General features: G+C 39.7%; 3 protein-coding genes across 6 annotated transcripts; 1 reads left to right on the plus strand and 2 right to left on the minus strand.

Annotated features, from left to right (window-relative positions):
• Window positions 1-880: 880 nt before the first annotated feature.
• On the minus strand, window positions 881-5,638 carry emd (emerin). Of its 3 annotated transcripts, none has more exons than XM_075475570.1 (7): window positions 5,379-5,638; window positions 4,478-4,573; window positions 2,688-2,722; window positions 2,565-2,587; window positions 2,412-2,436; window positions 1,895-1,948; window positions 1,721-1,811 (listed from the first exon to the last, which is right to left on the minus strand). In XM_075475570.1, the coding sequence occupies exons 1-6, from the start codon at window positions 5,458-5,460 to the stop codon at window positions 1,925-1,927; spliced, it is 285 nt and encodes a 94-aa protein (XP_075331685.1). In that variant the 5' UTR covers window positions 5,461-5,638; the 3' UTR covers window positions 1,721-1,811; window positions 1,895-1,924. The 3 variants fall into 3 exon arrangements, with proteins under 3 accessions (XP_075331683.1, XP_075331685.1, XP_075331684.1); XM_075475569.1 differs by having other exon boundaries at window positions 2,412-2,439; window positions 5,379-5,637; XM_075475568.1 differs by lacking the exon at window positions 2,412-2,436 and having other exon boundaries at window positions 881-1,811; window positions 5,379-5,621.
• Window positions 5,639-7,105: 1,467 nt separating this feature from the next.
• Window positions 7,106-11,364, minus strand: LOC142390600 (ninjurin-1). 2 transcript variants are annotated; one of them, XM_075476157.1, is made up of 4 exons: window positions 11,151-11,364; window positions 9,494-9,716; window positions 8,631-8,766; window positions 7,106-8,558 (listed from the first exon to the last, which is right to left on the minus strand). In XM_075476157.1, the coding sequence occupies exons 1-4, from the start codon at window positions 11,211-11,213 to the stop codon at window positions 8,474-8,476; spliced, it is 507 nt and encodes a 168-aa protein (XP_075332272.1). In that variant the 5' UTR covers window positions 11,214-11,364; the 3' UTR covers window positions 7,106-8,473. The 2 variants fall into 2 exon arrangements, with proteins under 2 accessions (XP_075332272.1, XP_075332273.1); XM_075476158.1 differs by having other exon boundaries at window positions 8,631-8,763; window positions 11,151-11,353.
• Window positions 11,365-12,368: 1,004 nt separating this feature from the next.
• On the plus strand, window positions 12,369-13,171 carry mrpl49 (mitochondrial ribosomal protein L49). The gene has a single exon (XM_075475574.1). It carries the CDS (start codon window positions 12,394-12,396, stop codon window positions 12,928-12,930), a length of 537 nt encoding a protein of 178 aa, XP_075331689.1. The 5' UTR covers window positions 12,369-12,393; the 3' UTR covers window positions 12,931-13,171.
• The last annotated feature ends 68 nt before the right edge of the window (window positions 13,172-13,239 follow it).

Raw genomic sequence — 13,239 nt, forward strand, 5'->3', positions numbered from 1 at the left:
TGTGCTTTATAAAATGATTAATTAGAATACATACAGGTTGAGAAATAGCTGCCATAATGGCTCAATATTGATAGGGAACGGTCCGTGTGCTACATCCTTCACATTGCATGCTGTAGCTGTGCATAAGAAGGGACATTTGGAGAGGAGATACAAGGTAATGCTTTTGGGCCAGCAACTACACAGTTGAAATACAAAGAGGTCTTTGGCCTGAGCTACAAGCACATGCCGGCTCGCAGATGGCTCTAATCCCCTGTGGCCCAACAATGCAACTGAAGCTAGTCTTTTAGCAGAAGAGAAAATGTTTCCCAGCCATAAGTACAGTTTCTGTAGAAGAGTAAGGATGGTTCTGACCTTTGTGCTTTTGACATGTGAGGAAGATAAAATTTTGTCTGGTGTGTTATGAAGAACAAAGTGGTTAACAGAAGCACAGGTTGATGTATGGAAGACTGAACAAGAAACACCAGCTATGTGAAGATATTTAAAAGAGGATTTATCATCTTGGACCAGATTAGGTCAGCTACACTTGCCACCATCCTCTGAAGGTTTCAGCTCCCATCTTATTATTCAAGTGAGTTTTACTAATGAAAACCTTGTTTTTTTGCTCCATCTATATGAAAGATGTCAAGCTGAGCAGTTCATATGGGCACTTTAACTCTGCTCTGATACATAATATGGCTTTAAGAGCTGCTTGGTCCACATACATACAGTGTAAATAGGATTTTAACTTGTATACATCAGTGGTGGGATTCTGCTAAACAATGTCATAACCCTAACCCCCTGTTTGTGTTAACAAGCAACAGGTGTACCTATACAGTGGCCGGTGAGTGTATATTGCTTTTATATCAAGAGATTTGCATCCAAGAGAAAGTCCAACATCGTGTTTTATAGAAACTTTATTGGATTATCTTATATTAAACATTTTTTCTCTTGGTGAGCATGACAATGTTTCATGTTCATTACAAATAGATTCAATTTGTCAGAGAGCAGCTGTTTAAAAATGGAAAACTCAAACACAAAAAAGGAAACAGATGGCTTCAAGATATAGTGCAACAATTTATACACCAAAGCAGGGAAATTAAAGGAGGGGGAATCAATGCCTGTCTTTCGTTCTCATGAAAAGACCAAAACGATTTGTGTGTGAAAAACCATCAGGTTGAGAAATCCATTTAACTGTCAAAAAAAGTTGATATTTTCTCAAAAAACAGGTGGGAACCGTGATTCTTCGCCGTCACTGAGACGAAAGGACATAATGCATTTGTTGGGGACTAGTTTTGTGGTGCATCCAAACACATTTTATGTGCCTGAGTTTAGGGCAGCAGGACTGTTTGTGGAACAGAGGCCAATACAGACTGTGTATGCGTCTACGGTAATTAGGAACACATCACCCACACAGTTTTTGAGGCAAAGTTAAGCTCTGTAGCTCAGACAAACAATGCACACGAGGCTTTGTAAATACCTTCTAATTTGTGTCATTGTGGTCATTCGATGGAACTTGGTGAGACTATGAGACAGAAAAGTTTATGGAATGTGGCATTATTAAAGTTCCACAGAAGTCAAACTGTCAATAGGTATGAGGAAGGAAGGCTTATCCTTTGAAGAGAAAAAAAAAATGTCCTAACAATAAATCTGCTCATCAAGTCTGACATTATCCCATGTAGTGGTACATGAGGTAAAAGACAGCTGCTAAGGCAGCTAACAGCAGCAGTGCCAGAATCCCCTTCCACTTGTTGCCTCCATACCTCCCTCTGCTTAGCTGCCTGAATCGCACAGCCCTGTGATTGGTTTCTGTGTAGCTGATCCGGACAGGAGGCCTGAAACACAGGAGGGAAAGTTTAGAAAAGGAGCTCAACCGTTTTTGCTCGAACAAGCTGCAACATCAGACTTCAAAACTCACTCTGTGCTTTGGTCCAAGCGTTCATCTCGATCAGCATTGCCTCTTTGTTTCAACCTGAGCGGAGGAATAATTTGTCAACAACGATTCACTTACACAGATTCTAAATTGGATTATTGAGACAGAATTTAGAATGTTTTCCATGAAAGGTTGATAAATTAGGGCTCAAGGACCCTCTGTGTGGCAACAAATCTATAAACCACACAACTGTGCAGCCCTGTGTTTTCATCCATTTAAAAAAGGACTGAATAGAGAAGGTACAGCAAGCTCAGTGAACATACAATTAATGTATTCTCATCACAAGGTAATGGCACAGGCTCGATATTCCTTATGCCTGCTGATTCTGCTCTGCTGTGTCTAATGTCTAATTCATAATGCGATTGTTACAACTGAATAATGTGGCACACTAAAGAGCCTCAGTGCTCAACAGCAACTTTTTGCCCCTAAACAGGTTATTCAGGATGCATTGTGTCACTTTTTCTGTGTTTGCATGTTTGTTTGTGTAAAACTGTCTGCACACCAGATAATGAAGCCTCCTCTCCAGACTGCTATTGAAGGAAAAAGATCGAGGTTTAGGGTTGGAGCACAGGATTGGCAAATGCATTATGTAAATGGGGCGTCCCCATGGGGATAACTGAAACAAAATTGCGTTGTGTGTGTTAAAACTACTCACGTATTGGCATGGACCTCGTGTCTCTGTTGAATTGAAAGAAGAAGTATTTGAGAGGTGAGTTGCATGTTCCAGGGAAGAGAATGTTGGCACAAACATGGTGACAAGCAGACAATCAGGACTCACCGGACTGTGGTATGTCACGTAAGTAATTTCTTCCTCTGCAAAGAACACACAAAGGCACACTTTTTACCCCCATGACACAAATTCCACTGTGTTTTTGTTTGTAAGAACACATCCCAGTGTCCAAGTTTATAATTCATATATACATATTAACATCATCTTAGCACCGTCGCTTCACAGCAAGAGGGTTGCATATTATTTAAAAACATGGTTGATACAAAAAGTTGAAGAAACTACTTATAGAACCATTATAACTGCTTATGGATGAATGGCAACATGAACTGATCATATCTTTCACTCTGAGTGAAACTATTTTTCCACAAACATGTGCAGACAGGGGGAATGCTTATTTAACTCTTCATTGGTGGACATGATGTGATTGCTGCCTTTTTTGCCTGTTTATCAGCAAGAATATACAAATATTACAGATTAGATGTTGGTGTGTACACAAGATGAAGATACACCACACTGTTGCATGAGGCAGCTCAGCAGTTAGTGGTTGCCCCTCAATTGGGAGGTTATTGGTTTGATCCACGACCCCCTCCACTCAACATGTCAAAGTATATTATGGCAAAAAAATAATAATAATTTAGTACCTGCTAAATTGATTAAATGTGACGTTGGGTTTGAGGGGGAAGTTTTTTTTTTTTTTTTTTTTTTTTAAACCTGGACTGTCATCGCCATCAACGCGTGCCGCTGACTCGCTGCAGCACAGCTCATTCACTCTGTGCTCTACGACAGTCAGCTAACTTCACACGGAGTTTGCTACTGCTAGTTTTGTGCAACATGGCAGGATATTTATCTGATTTTGAATAGTGGACGAAGACTTTGAGTACAATGGAGTGAATGAGCTGTGCTGCAGCGACGCGCGTCAATGACGTCATCCCATTAGACGAGTGTGTTGAAAGCCCCAGATAACAACAACATGGCAGCTGTGAGCCAACAGTGCAATAGTACAGTTCATTCATTCATTGGTCTTAAAGTGTTGGTGAAATAAAGACAGATAATGCCTTATTTAGAGGCTGTATCGTCTCTGCCCTGTTCTCTCCCGTTATATGGATGTACACGGATCTCCTGTGATCTAAATAGCGTCTTTCACCAAACTGTTATGGTGAGTAAATGAACGTATTTTATGCCAGAAATAAGGTCCAGGCTTAAAAAAAATAAATAAATAAAATAAAACTTTCCAAAAGTCCTTCCTGCTTGACTAAATTAATTGAAGGAAGGGGACAGATATCACAAAACAATATGCTGGTCTGTACACTGAGTCTGACGCACCACTACTGATTAAATGCTTGCTTTTTGTAAACTTTGTTTTTGGTCAGAGTAGATGTAATTTGCATGAGGTTAAACGTGAGGAACCTCATTAACAGGTGTTCAGAGGCAGGGTGAAAGATGTGCTTCTTAACAAACCGGTGTTATGACAAAATGTGATGCCCTCCCAAATTCAACCCCCTTTTTTGGCTTGCTTATCAAAATAAAACATTAAAACTTACCGAAACATTCAGCTGTATGTTGATTTTAATGAGCAAATGTTTTTAGCATTTGACTAGGCTGAGCCGAAATGTATTGAGACTCTTTAGGTTAATCATACAGCCTGTGCCTGAAAACATGAACCCTGAGGTCAGTTTGCAGGGTCCATACATACAAATCACAGCTCCAGTGCAAGCAGTATCATCACACAAACAAAACAATGACCTGCCCAGCTACCTAATATTCAACACAGAGTGGCATCAACCGCATATTCTTCAATATTCTGTCACTGAACAACCTGCCAAGTGACACAATCCTACCTTCTTCTCTGTAGAAGGTCTTATCTGAAGACTGCTTCACAGTAACCTTCGCCATGGCCTGTTCAAGCTTCTTCTCATACAGCTTCCGAGTGGAATCTATGTCACACAAATGCATAAAAACTACTTCAGTAAGTTAAGAAAACAGTGTGAGAGGGCTGCTGGTATCACTGAGGGCAAAAGTTGTGCTCAGGAAGGCAGCACTCTTATATACAGGAAGTGCTGATTGGGCCATACCAAGCACAGCTCCATCATAGGGGGTAATTAAGTCATTTATCTTAAATATTGTGTATTTTCTTTTATCTATGAGTTTCATATGTACTTAGTCTTGTGTTTGATTACTCTTAATTTGAGGGAACTGTTAAACTAACTGTTGGTTTTGTTTCTTTATTGCTGGATTACTTGTTAGTATTTGTTTCCTCTTTATGTGTCAGACTGGTCTGATCAGGCAGTATTTATGTCCCCTTTGTTTCTTGTGTGTTAGGTGTGTTTTATTCTGTTGAGCAGTTAGTTTGGAGTTACTTTGTTATGACTTGAGTTCACTTGACCTCTTTTAAGTTAATTGATTTGTGTTTTTTTTTTTGGAGATAAATAAAACCCACTTGTCCCTCAAATTACCACTGTGTCCTCATGTCTAACCAGCTCAGTCCCTCAGATTCACCATGATAAATGAGTGTTTTACATATCTTGTTGAGGTCTGTGTGCAGGATTTAGCATATTGAATTTTACAAAGAAACAAATTATTAAAAGTAAAGGAGACTTCAAGTGTAAACTAGATGAGCAGCTTGGAATGATTTCTTATAGTTATATCAATAACTTTGTTGAAAACAGATTAACTATGTGACTGTAGTGTAGATACATATCAATTTATGCACATGCAGCACACTTCTTATATGAATCATACCGACTATGGGTCCATGTTTAATGCCAAACTCAGTAAGCAAGCTCTGGATCTCTGCTTCACTTTTCTCACTCAGAGACATCATGGAGATGGATAAGAAGGACACTTGTGAAATAAGCTGCTAACCAGGCAGAAATCCGGCAGCCATTCCTGTTGTTAGTTGTTCATTTGAAAGACAAATCAGTAATTAATGCTAAAAGGCAAAGTTTAAAATGTTAAGCTATCTTAATTCTAAGCATTTTGTTGAAAATATTACCCACAATTTCAACTGTTTGGCTTCATTAATCATTCATGAGTTATACATAAAACAGTCACTTTTATTAAAAAACGCTCATTCACTTGTTGAAAGATAAAGTGAAAGTGAGAAGATTTAACTCACCTTTGAAGAAAGCCAAGAGTCTTGTGAAGATCAAGAAGGGAGCTGAGAGGAGTACAACTACAAAGTGGGCGTAACCAGAGACATTACGCCCACTCTGGCTCTATTTACAGGGACAATACGGAAAGCCAAAAGGCTCATAACTGATAAATTATTTTTTGTGTGATGGCATTTAATAAATCCCAGGTGGCGTTAGAGACACAGTTTAACAAATATCAAGTGGCACTGACTGACATGTAATAAATCACTATTTCTGCTGTGTGTTTAATACATTCTACCACCAGAAGGTGCTATTTAATGTGCCTTTTTCCTGTTTTTATAGCCTAGACAAGATGTATATGCACTCAGGCATGATATTTTATTTAATTTTGCTTTCAAGATATTAATTCATACAAATGATTAATTGATTCAGATTTTTTTTTAAACAGAGAAAGACCGGTGTAATTGTGTCAGCCATTTTTCATTCATGTCTGCTGTTACTGTAACAATCCTGAGGGTGGTGAAAGAGGACATTTTTCTCATGCTATCTGATCAGATACAATCAGCTAAATCAACTAAAATCATTCAAATCACATTTTCTTTCTGTAGAAGTTTGAAGTTGAGCCAATTCACTTTTCTTGTTTGCTTAGCTGACACAGTTACACCGATCTTCCTGTGTTAGAAAAAAAATCTGAATCAATTAATCATTTGTATGACTTAATATCTTGAAAGCAAAATTAAATAAAATATCATGCCTGAGTGCAAATAGGCTATAAAAACAGGAAAAAGGCACATTAAATAGCACCTTCTGGTGGTAGAATGTATTAAACACACAGCAGATATAGTGATTTATTACATGTCAGTCAGTGCCACTTGATATTTGTTAAACTGTGTCTCTAACGCCACCTGGGATTTATTAAATGCCATCACACAAAAATTAGTGCACCAGTCATTAATCAATTATGAGCCTTTTGGCTTTCCGTACTGTCCCTGTAAATGGAGCCAGAGTGGGCGTAATGTCTCTGGTTACGCCCACTTTGTAGCTGTACTCCTCTCAGCTCCCTTCCTGATCTTCAGAATCTTGGCTTTCTTCAAAGCTGAGTTAAATCTTCTCACTTTCACTTTATCTTTCAACAAGTGAATGAGCATTTTTTAATAAAAGCGACTGTTTTATGTATAACTCATGAATGATTAATGAAGCCATACAGTTGAAAGTGTTTATAATTGTATAAACATTTTTATTGCTTTATTATGTCTGCTACTGGATGCTTGAATTTCCTTTGGGATCAATAAAGTATCTATCTATCTATCTATCTATTGAGCTAGCTAGCTAGAGGAGACTTGTAAGAAACTTTCAAGCAATAATTTGAAAATCTCATAAACCAATGTTTTATTCACAATAAAACATAAAAAAAACAAAAAACTTTAAATCCTGAAAGTGAAACATTTCACCACCTTGTGAAAAATATGAGCTCATCTTGAATTGGATGGCAGAAATATGTCTCTTTTAACAACAGTCTGTAAACATCTGGGAACTGAGACCAGTTTGGGGAGAGGAGAGTCCTGAATCTTCGTTGTCACATGAAAAGCTAAATGTTTTCAGTTTGCGAAAGGTCTGGACTGCAGGCAGGCCAATCCACGGCCTTGACTCTGGCACTACGAAGCCATGCCGTTGGAATAGATGCAGTATGTGGTTTAACTCTGTCTTGCAAAAATATGCAAGGCATTCCCTGAAAAAGACAGACTGAGTGGGAGCAAATGTCGCTCTAAATCCTTTATATACTTTTCAGCATTGATGCCTTTCCAGATGTGCAAGTTGCCAGTTCCATAGACACTGATGCACCAGCAGAGATGTTGACTTTTAAAACGAGTGCTGACAACAAAAAGAATTTTGAATTTAGATTTGTCCGACGACAGTACTGTCGGTCCTTTGAAATTAGCCGGCAGTACACTTTTTGTGGAGAAGCACCTATGATGTGTAAGATGCTCCTTTTTAAACCCGTGCACAGAGCCTGAACAGGAAAGGCTGGGTCAACAAAGAAAGATCATAACCATTAACAAGGTTTAGGTTTGTTGAGCCTACAAACACAAAGAAAGCCTAGCTATGAAGTTACCTCATAGTACAACCCTCAGATCTATTATTACTGATCATCCATCCATTTTCTATACCCACTTAATCCAATTTAGGGTCACGGGGGGGCTGGAGCCCATCCCAGCTGTCATCAGGTGAGAGGCGGGGTTACACCCTGAACAGGTCGCCAGAGACAAACAACCACACACACACACTCCTAAGGACAACTTAGAGACACTGATTAACCTAACGTGCATGTTTTTGGACGGTGGGATGAAGCTGGAGGACCCAGAGAGAACCCACGCATACACGGGGAGAACATGCAAACTCCACACAGAAAGGCTGGGACTTGAACCCCTTTGTTTGGTTACCAGAAGGGTTAATGTCAGTAGAGTTCATTGATATGTGTACTCAAAGAAAGGCAGTTTTAAAGTATATAAACAAATGTTTTTGGTGGTTGGTCTCTGGTGGAGCTGTGAGCTGAGATGCATGCTGACTAATGTTATATTCCCTAAAGTGATCCATTAAGATCCATTCAGGAGTTAAAGGTTTGGTCCAGTCGGTGAAACTCAAAGAAGTCAAGGTTTGGACAGCTCACACAGGAGGCACAGAAAGGATTCTGACCCACCGCAACCTTCAAAAGATAACTAAGTTTTTGGTCCAAAGTGCGGTCTAAATCCCAGCAGAGATGTTCAGGTCTCTGGGCAGGGGCAGAAGCTTAGGCTCTAGCATTGGTACGACCGGAGCTGGTAATGCACTGTGAAGAGAAAACATGGAAGAATTATAAAAATGAGAAACAAAACACCTTTTTTTCAGCATAAAGACCTACCTGACATGCCCCGGAAATCCAAGTGCTGTGATGAAGATGTTGATCAGGACTGTAAAGAAGACAAAAACTGTGGCCACGTTGTTCATCCTGTTCAGCTTTGCATGTTTCCGTTCATCATTAAGATCATACTTCACTGCTGGCACAAAACGACAGCAACGCAGCAAAAATTAACTACAGTAACTTTAGGATTTCTCAACCTCTGGATTCTTCCTATTTTGTTGCATTACAACCTGCAGTTTAAATAGATATGTTTGGGGATTTTATGTGATGGGCCTCCATGTAAAAGTCCAAATTAATGAAGAAAAAACACCAATAAAAAACTAAATACCAAAAATATGGATAGCATCTGTTGTTAGCTAGCTAGCTATAGCAAACTAGTGAAAATCTACATTTCCAATGATAGTTCATAATCGAGAAACTTCAGTACCATATCACAACGAAGACTGCGGCATCTGGCAGGACTATGATGTCTTGGTGTAATTTTTGTAGAATGTAAGAAAAAGAATCTCAGTGCAGGGTGATTATATTCATACAATTTGGAAGTTTAACACAAATAGCTTTGAATGCATTTGTTATGCAAACTGGTTGAGGCACACCAAGAGACAGCAGTCTCTCCAGTTTCAGTCAAAAGCAGAATGAAGATTTAAATCTGATACGGAGAAGAGGAAACTGGAGTTCAAAGCTTCATAAAGAAAAAATCAATTGCATTATAAAACCAACTATAAGTCCAACTTGTCTCAGCTTGAGGACTTCACCAGACTTTGTCACACAGAAAAGGCTTGAAATAAAAAATGTGTATCGGCAAGACTTATGTTGGAAGAGAAATCAGAACAGTGTAATGATAAAAAATCTGGGTCACTTGCCAATAAAGACGAGCAGCAGCCCCACTATGACCTGCAATATTATGGACAGAGCCAGCAGGACAATGAGGGGGATGTAGAAGCGGTACTGGGGCCCCACATAGAGGATGGTCTTTAGCTGGGAAGCGTTGGCCATCAACAAGGCGACATCTAACATGCTCTGAGCTGCACTCTTCTTTGTTGCATAGTGATTCATGTCGAAGTGGCGGCGCATCAGCTGAGCAGACTGTAAGAGCAGAGAGGAGAGGGTGGAGGCTGATAAAGCTTTGTACAACATTACAGCCTCTGACAGGAGGCGCTTGTACAGGTCTGACTGCTATAGCTACACGTGTCACCATGGAATTTTTCTAAACAGAGAGGTATTATTGGCTTAAGAGGAGGTGAATGGTAATGGGACAGGTGATGACTCACCAAGGCAGAAGAAAGAGGGAGAAGCAACAAGACTCGACATGTGACTCTCTGTCTGCGTCGATAGAAACGAGCAAAAACATGCACGAGCAAGGAAAAATCCTATCTGTAAAGTGTATTCCTCCAAGTAAAAAATCCATTCTTAATAGTCAAAACTATAATCTAACATCCACAATAACATTCTTGATATGTTTTATTGTGAATAAAATATTGGTTTATGAGATTAGCAAACATGATGCACATTGTCCCAGTCATTTGGATACCTATTATTAGTTTTTCACAGAAAAAAGGATGTTACACGTATCTTAAATGATCAATGGAGAAGAATTAAATCATGGATACAATCATTGCATCTCCAGTCTAGCGATGAAGTGTTAAAACAGCTTGTCGTAGGCTCTGAATCTGAAGGTAACTCTTTGTGTTGCTCGGAACCACTGAAGGAGACTTACTTTTAAAACCGCATAAAGACATTTTCATGGCACTTAAAGGTATGGTACATCACACGTGGGTGCAGCTCTCACTCGTCAAAAATGTGCTTGTTTATCTCCACACACAGCAGACAAGTGAGGAAGTAAACACTGGTTTTAAACAGGGTTGTGTAACCACTGACATTCCTATAGAGGGACTCGTAGCCATGGTTCTCAAGATCAGGGGTTAAGACCTGCACAAGAGGTCACTGTAGCCATGGATCTTCTTTTTCTTTCAGTTTTAATTCCCATTAAGGGCGTTTTTCATAGCAGGAAAAGCACATAAGAAGTTTAATACAGTTTTGCCTAAAGATATGAGTCAGCTCAGCACTTTTTCTGGGAGCATTGGCAGGATCCACTGATGGTACCACAGACCAAAGCTGACCTGATTTAGAACATCTTTTGAATATAGTTAAAAACTCCAGGATAAATAAGAGGATATATTTTAAATAACATCCATCTATGCAAACAGATAGTATTAGCAGTTAATAGCTGTTTTTCTTTTGTTATTTAAACTGGATTGTGTGGAGTTTTCACAAAATGCTGATAATATTTAGAGTGATTATTTTCTATTATGTGAGAAATGAGGCTGAACATTGTGATGTAAACCTCAGGAGCTTTCTCTAAATTACAGTTTTATCCATTAGAGTGCAAAGTCATTTTTAGAGTAAGTTAAAAGAGCAGAGATGAGGCGTAACTTGTACCTGAATACAAGGCAGTGTGGCTTTTGCCTTTGGTCAAAACATGGCTCTGAAGAGCAGATAACTGGGTAGTTTGGCTCTTACCTCAACATCATCAAGTTTATTCAGAGCTACATCCTCTCCATTCTGTCTGCGTTCCGCAGCCATGTTCCACTCTTTGATTACTGTCCAACAGTTCCCAATAAACTGTCCTGCTGCTGTTGCTGGGAAGAAGTTTCATGAGAAAGTAGGCAGAACAAATAAGTCTGGCAGCTCCCCCTGTTTCAGGGAGTTTTACTCCTCCCACAATCTTTTCACTTTTCACGTCACTGCAGAATTTATCCTCCACCTCTTTAGTTGTTCTTAAAGAAGGACGTTTGTGCTTGTGTGGCCTTGGCGCACCTTTTCAAATGTCCTGATGACATGTTGTTGATCACAGCATTATAATTATCTCTGCAAACAACAACATTCATAAGAGCTGATGCCCTCTGATTATTTCCGGTTGAAACAGTTGAGTAAAAGAAGTAAAGTTGCACGTGTATCTAATACATTGAACATTTCTTGTTATCTTATTTAAAATTAGAATATAAACAGTGAGACAAACTAAAGAAAAGGGTACAAAATATGAATGAAATTGCATGAAGGGATAGAAATAAGAGGTGGTATCTCAAAAATATAACACAATCCACACTTCAGAAAAGTTGGGAAGTTTTCTGAAATGCAGGACACATTTATACCAACATTGTATAAGCCTTCAAGAACCTTCAAGAAATGTTCCCTAGGGTTCCCTCAAGGTAACATTTTGAAAGCTGCCTGTGACTCTTAGGGAACCCTCAGATAACATTCAAAGGAGATGTATTTTTTCCACAAATGCAAACTTTTTGCAAATGTTAAGAAAAACATTTCATCTCAACATTCAGGGAATGTTTGCTCGGCAGTAAAGTGGACCTGACCACAACCTTCGCATCTGTCTGTTGCCATGTTTGCTACCAAATAGTTTTAAAAGGTGCAAATATTTCATGGCTACATGACTTGTTTCAAAATGTGGGCTAAATGTTTCTTCTTTGGGGGAGACTATTTTTTAATAGGTCGAATAATTAAAAAAAAAGTTAGCATAAAAGTGTCTTTAAAGTTAAATAGCACGGTTGAATAAGTGTCAGTGTTTTAAAGAAATTACATACATTAAAGAAAATAAAATAAATGTGGTTTAAACCATAGACATAGAGTAATAAATAATATAAAATAATAAATAGAGTAATAAAACTTTTTACACCACTCTGGTTTAAACTCCTCGTTACCGGAAGTTGTATTCTTCTTCCGGGACGCCCAACTGAATACACAACACAAGATGGCGGCATCCTTCACCCTTCGATCCGCGGTGCTCCGCAGGGCCCTCCGAGGAGCTTGTTACCTGCATAACCGCTCACCAGCTGCTCCAGGTGGTGTCGCCTGGCTGAGGTTTGTTTCTAACTCAGCTCCGCAACAAAAGGAGACGGTTATATCGGAGTCCACGGAGGAGTACAAGTTCGTAGAACGGCTCATTCCACCATCACGAGTCCCCGATCCGCCTAAGCACGCCGGTCCCACCCCTTCTGGCTGGGTCCCTCCGGCAGATTCACCGCCGCCTCTGCCGTACATGATCCGACGCTCCCGCATGCACAACATCCCGGTTTACACCGACCTGACACACGGCAATCGCAAGATGACGCTGGTGCGGAAAGTGGAAGGGGACATTTGGGCTCTGGAGAAGGACGTGAAGCAGTACCTCAAGGAGGTGACGGGGAAAGAGCTGCCCACGCAAGTCAACGAGGTCACCATGACGCTGAAGGTAAAAGGGCACTTTGACAAGGAGCTGAAGGACTGGCTGGCCGTCAAAGGCTTCTGACCGAGGACAGGAGGCACCTGCCTGAACTGGCACATCCATCCTGTGGTGGAACAGAGGACTAAAAAACACCAAGAAACTTTGTTGTAGTCCTTCTAAACCTGGTTCAGCCTGAGGGCAGAGGTCTGCTTCTACCACCTCAATGAACTCTGACACCTGAGACACCCTCTAATCATGCTGTTGAACTGTAAATACTTCTTTGTCACTGTAACATTAAACATAAAAGCATTGCCAACCCCGTTTATTCATTGCAGTGGCGTTTAATATGTTAAACAGTGTTTTTACTAAAATCATCATTCTATGAATCTAAAA

Source organism: Odontesthes bonariensis, chromosome 10, assembly GCF_027942865.1.
Source record: "Odontesthes bonariensis isolate fOdoBon6 chromosome 10, fOdoBon6.hap1, whole genome shotgun sequence".
Classification (NCBI taxonomy): domain Eukaryota; kingdom Metazoa; phylum Chordata; class Actinopteri; order Atheriniformes; family Atherinopsidae; genus Odontesthes; species Odontesthes bonariensis.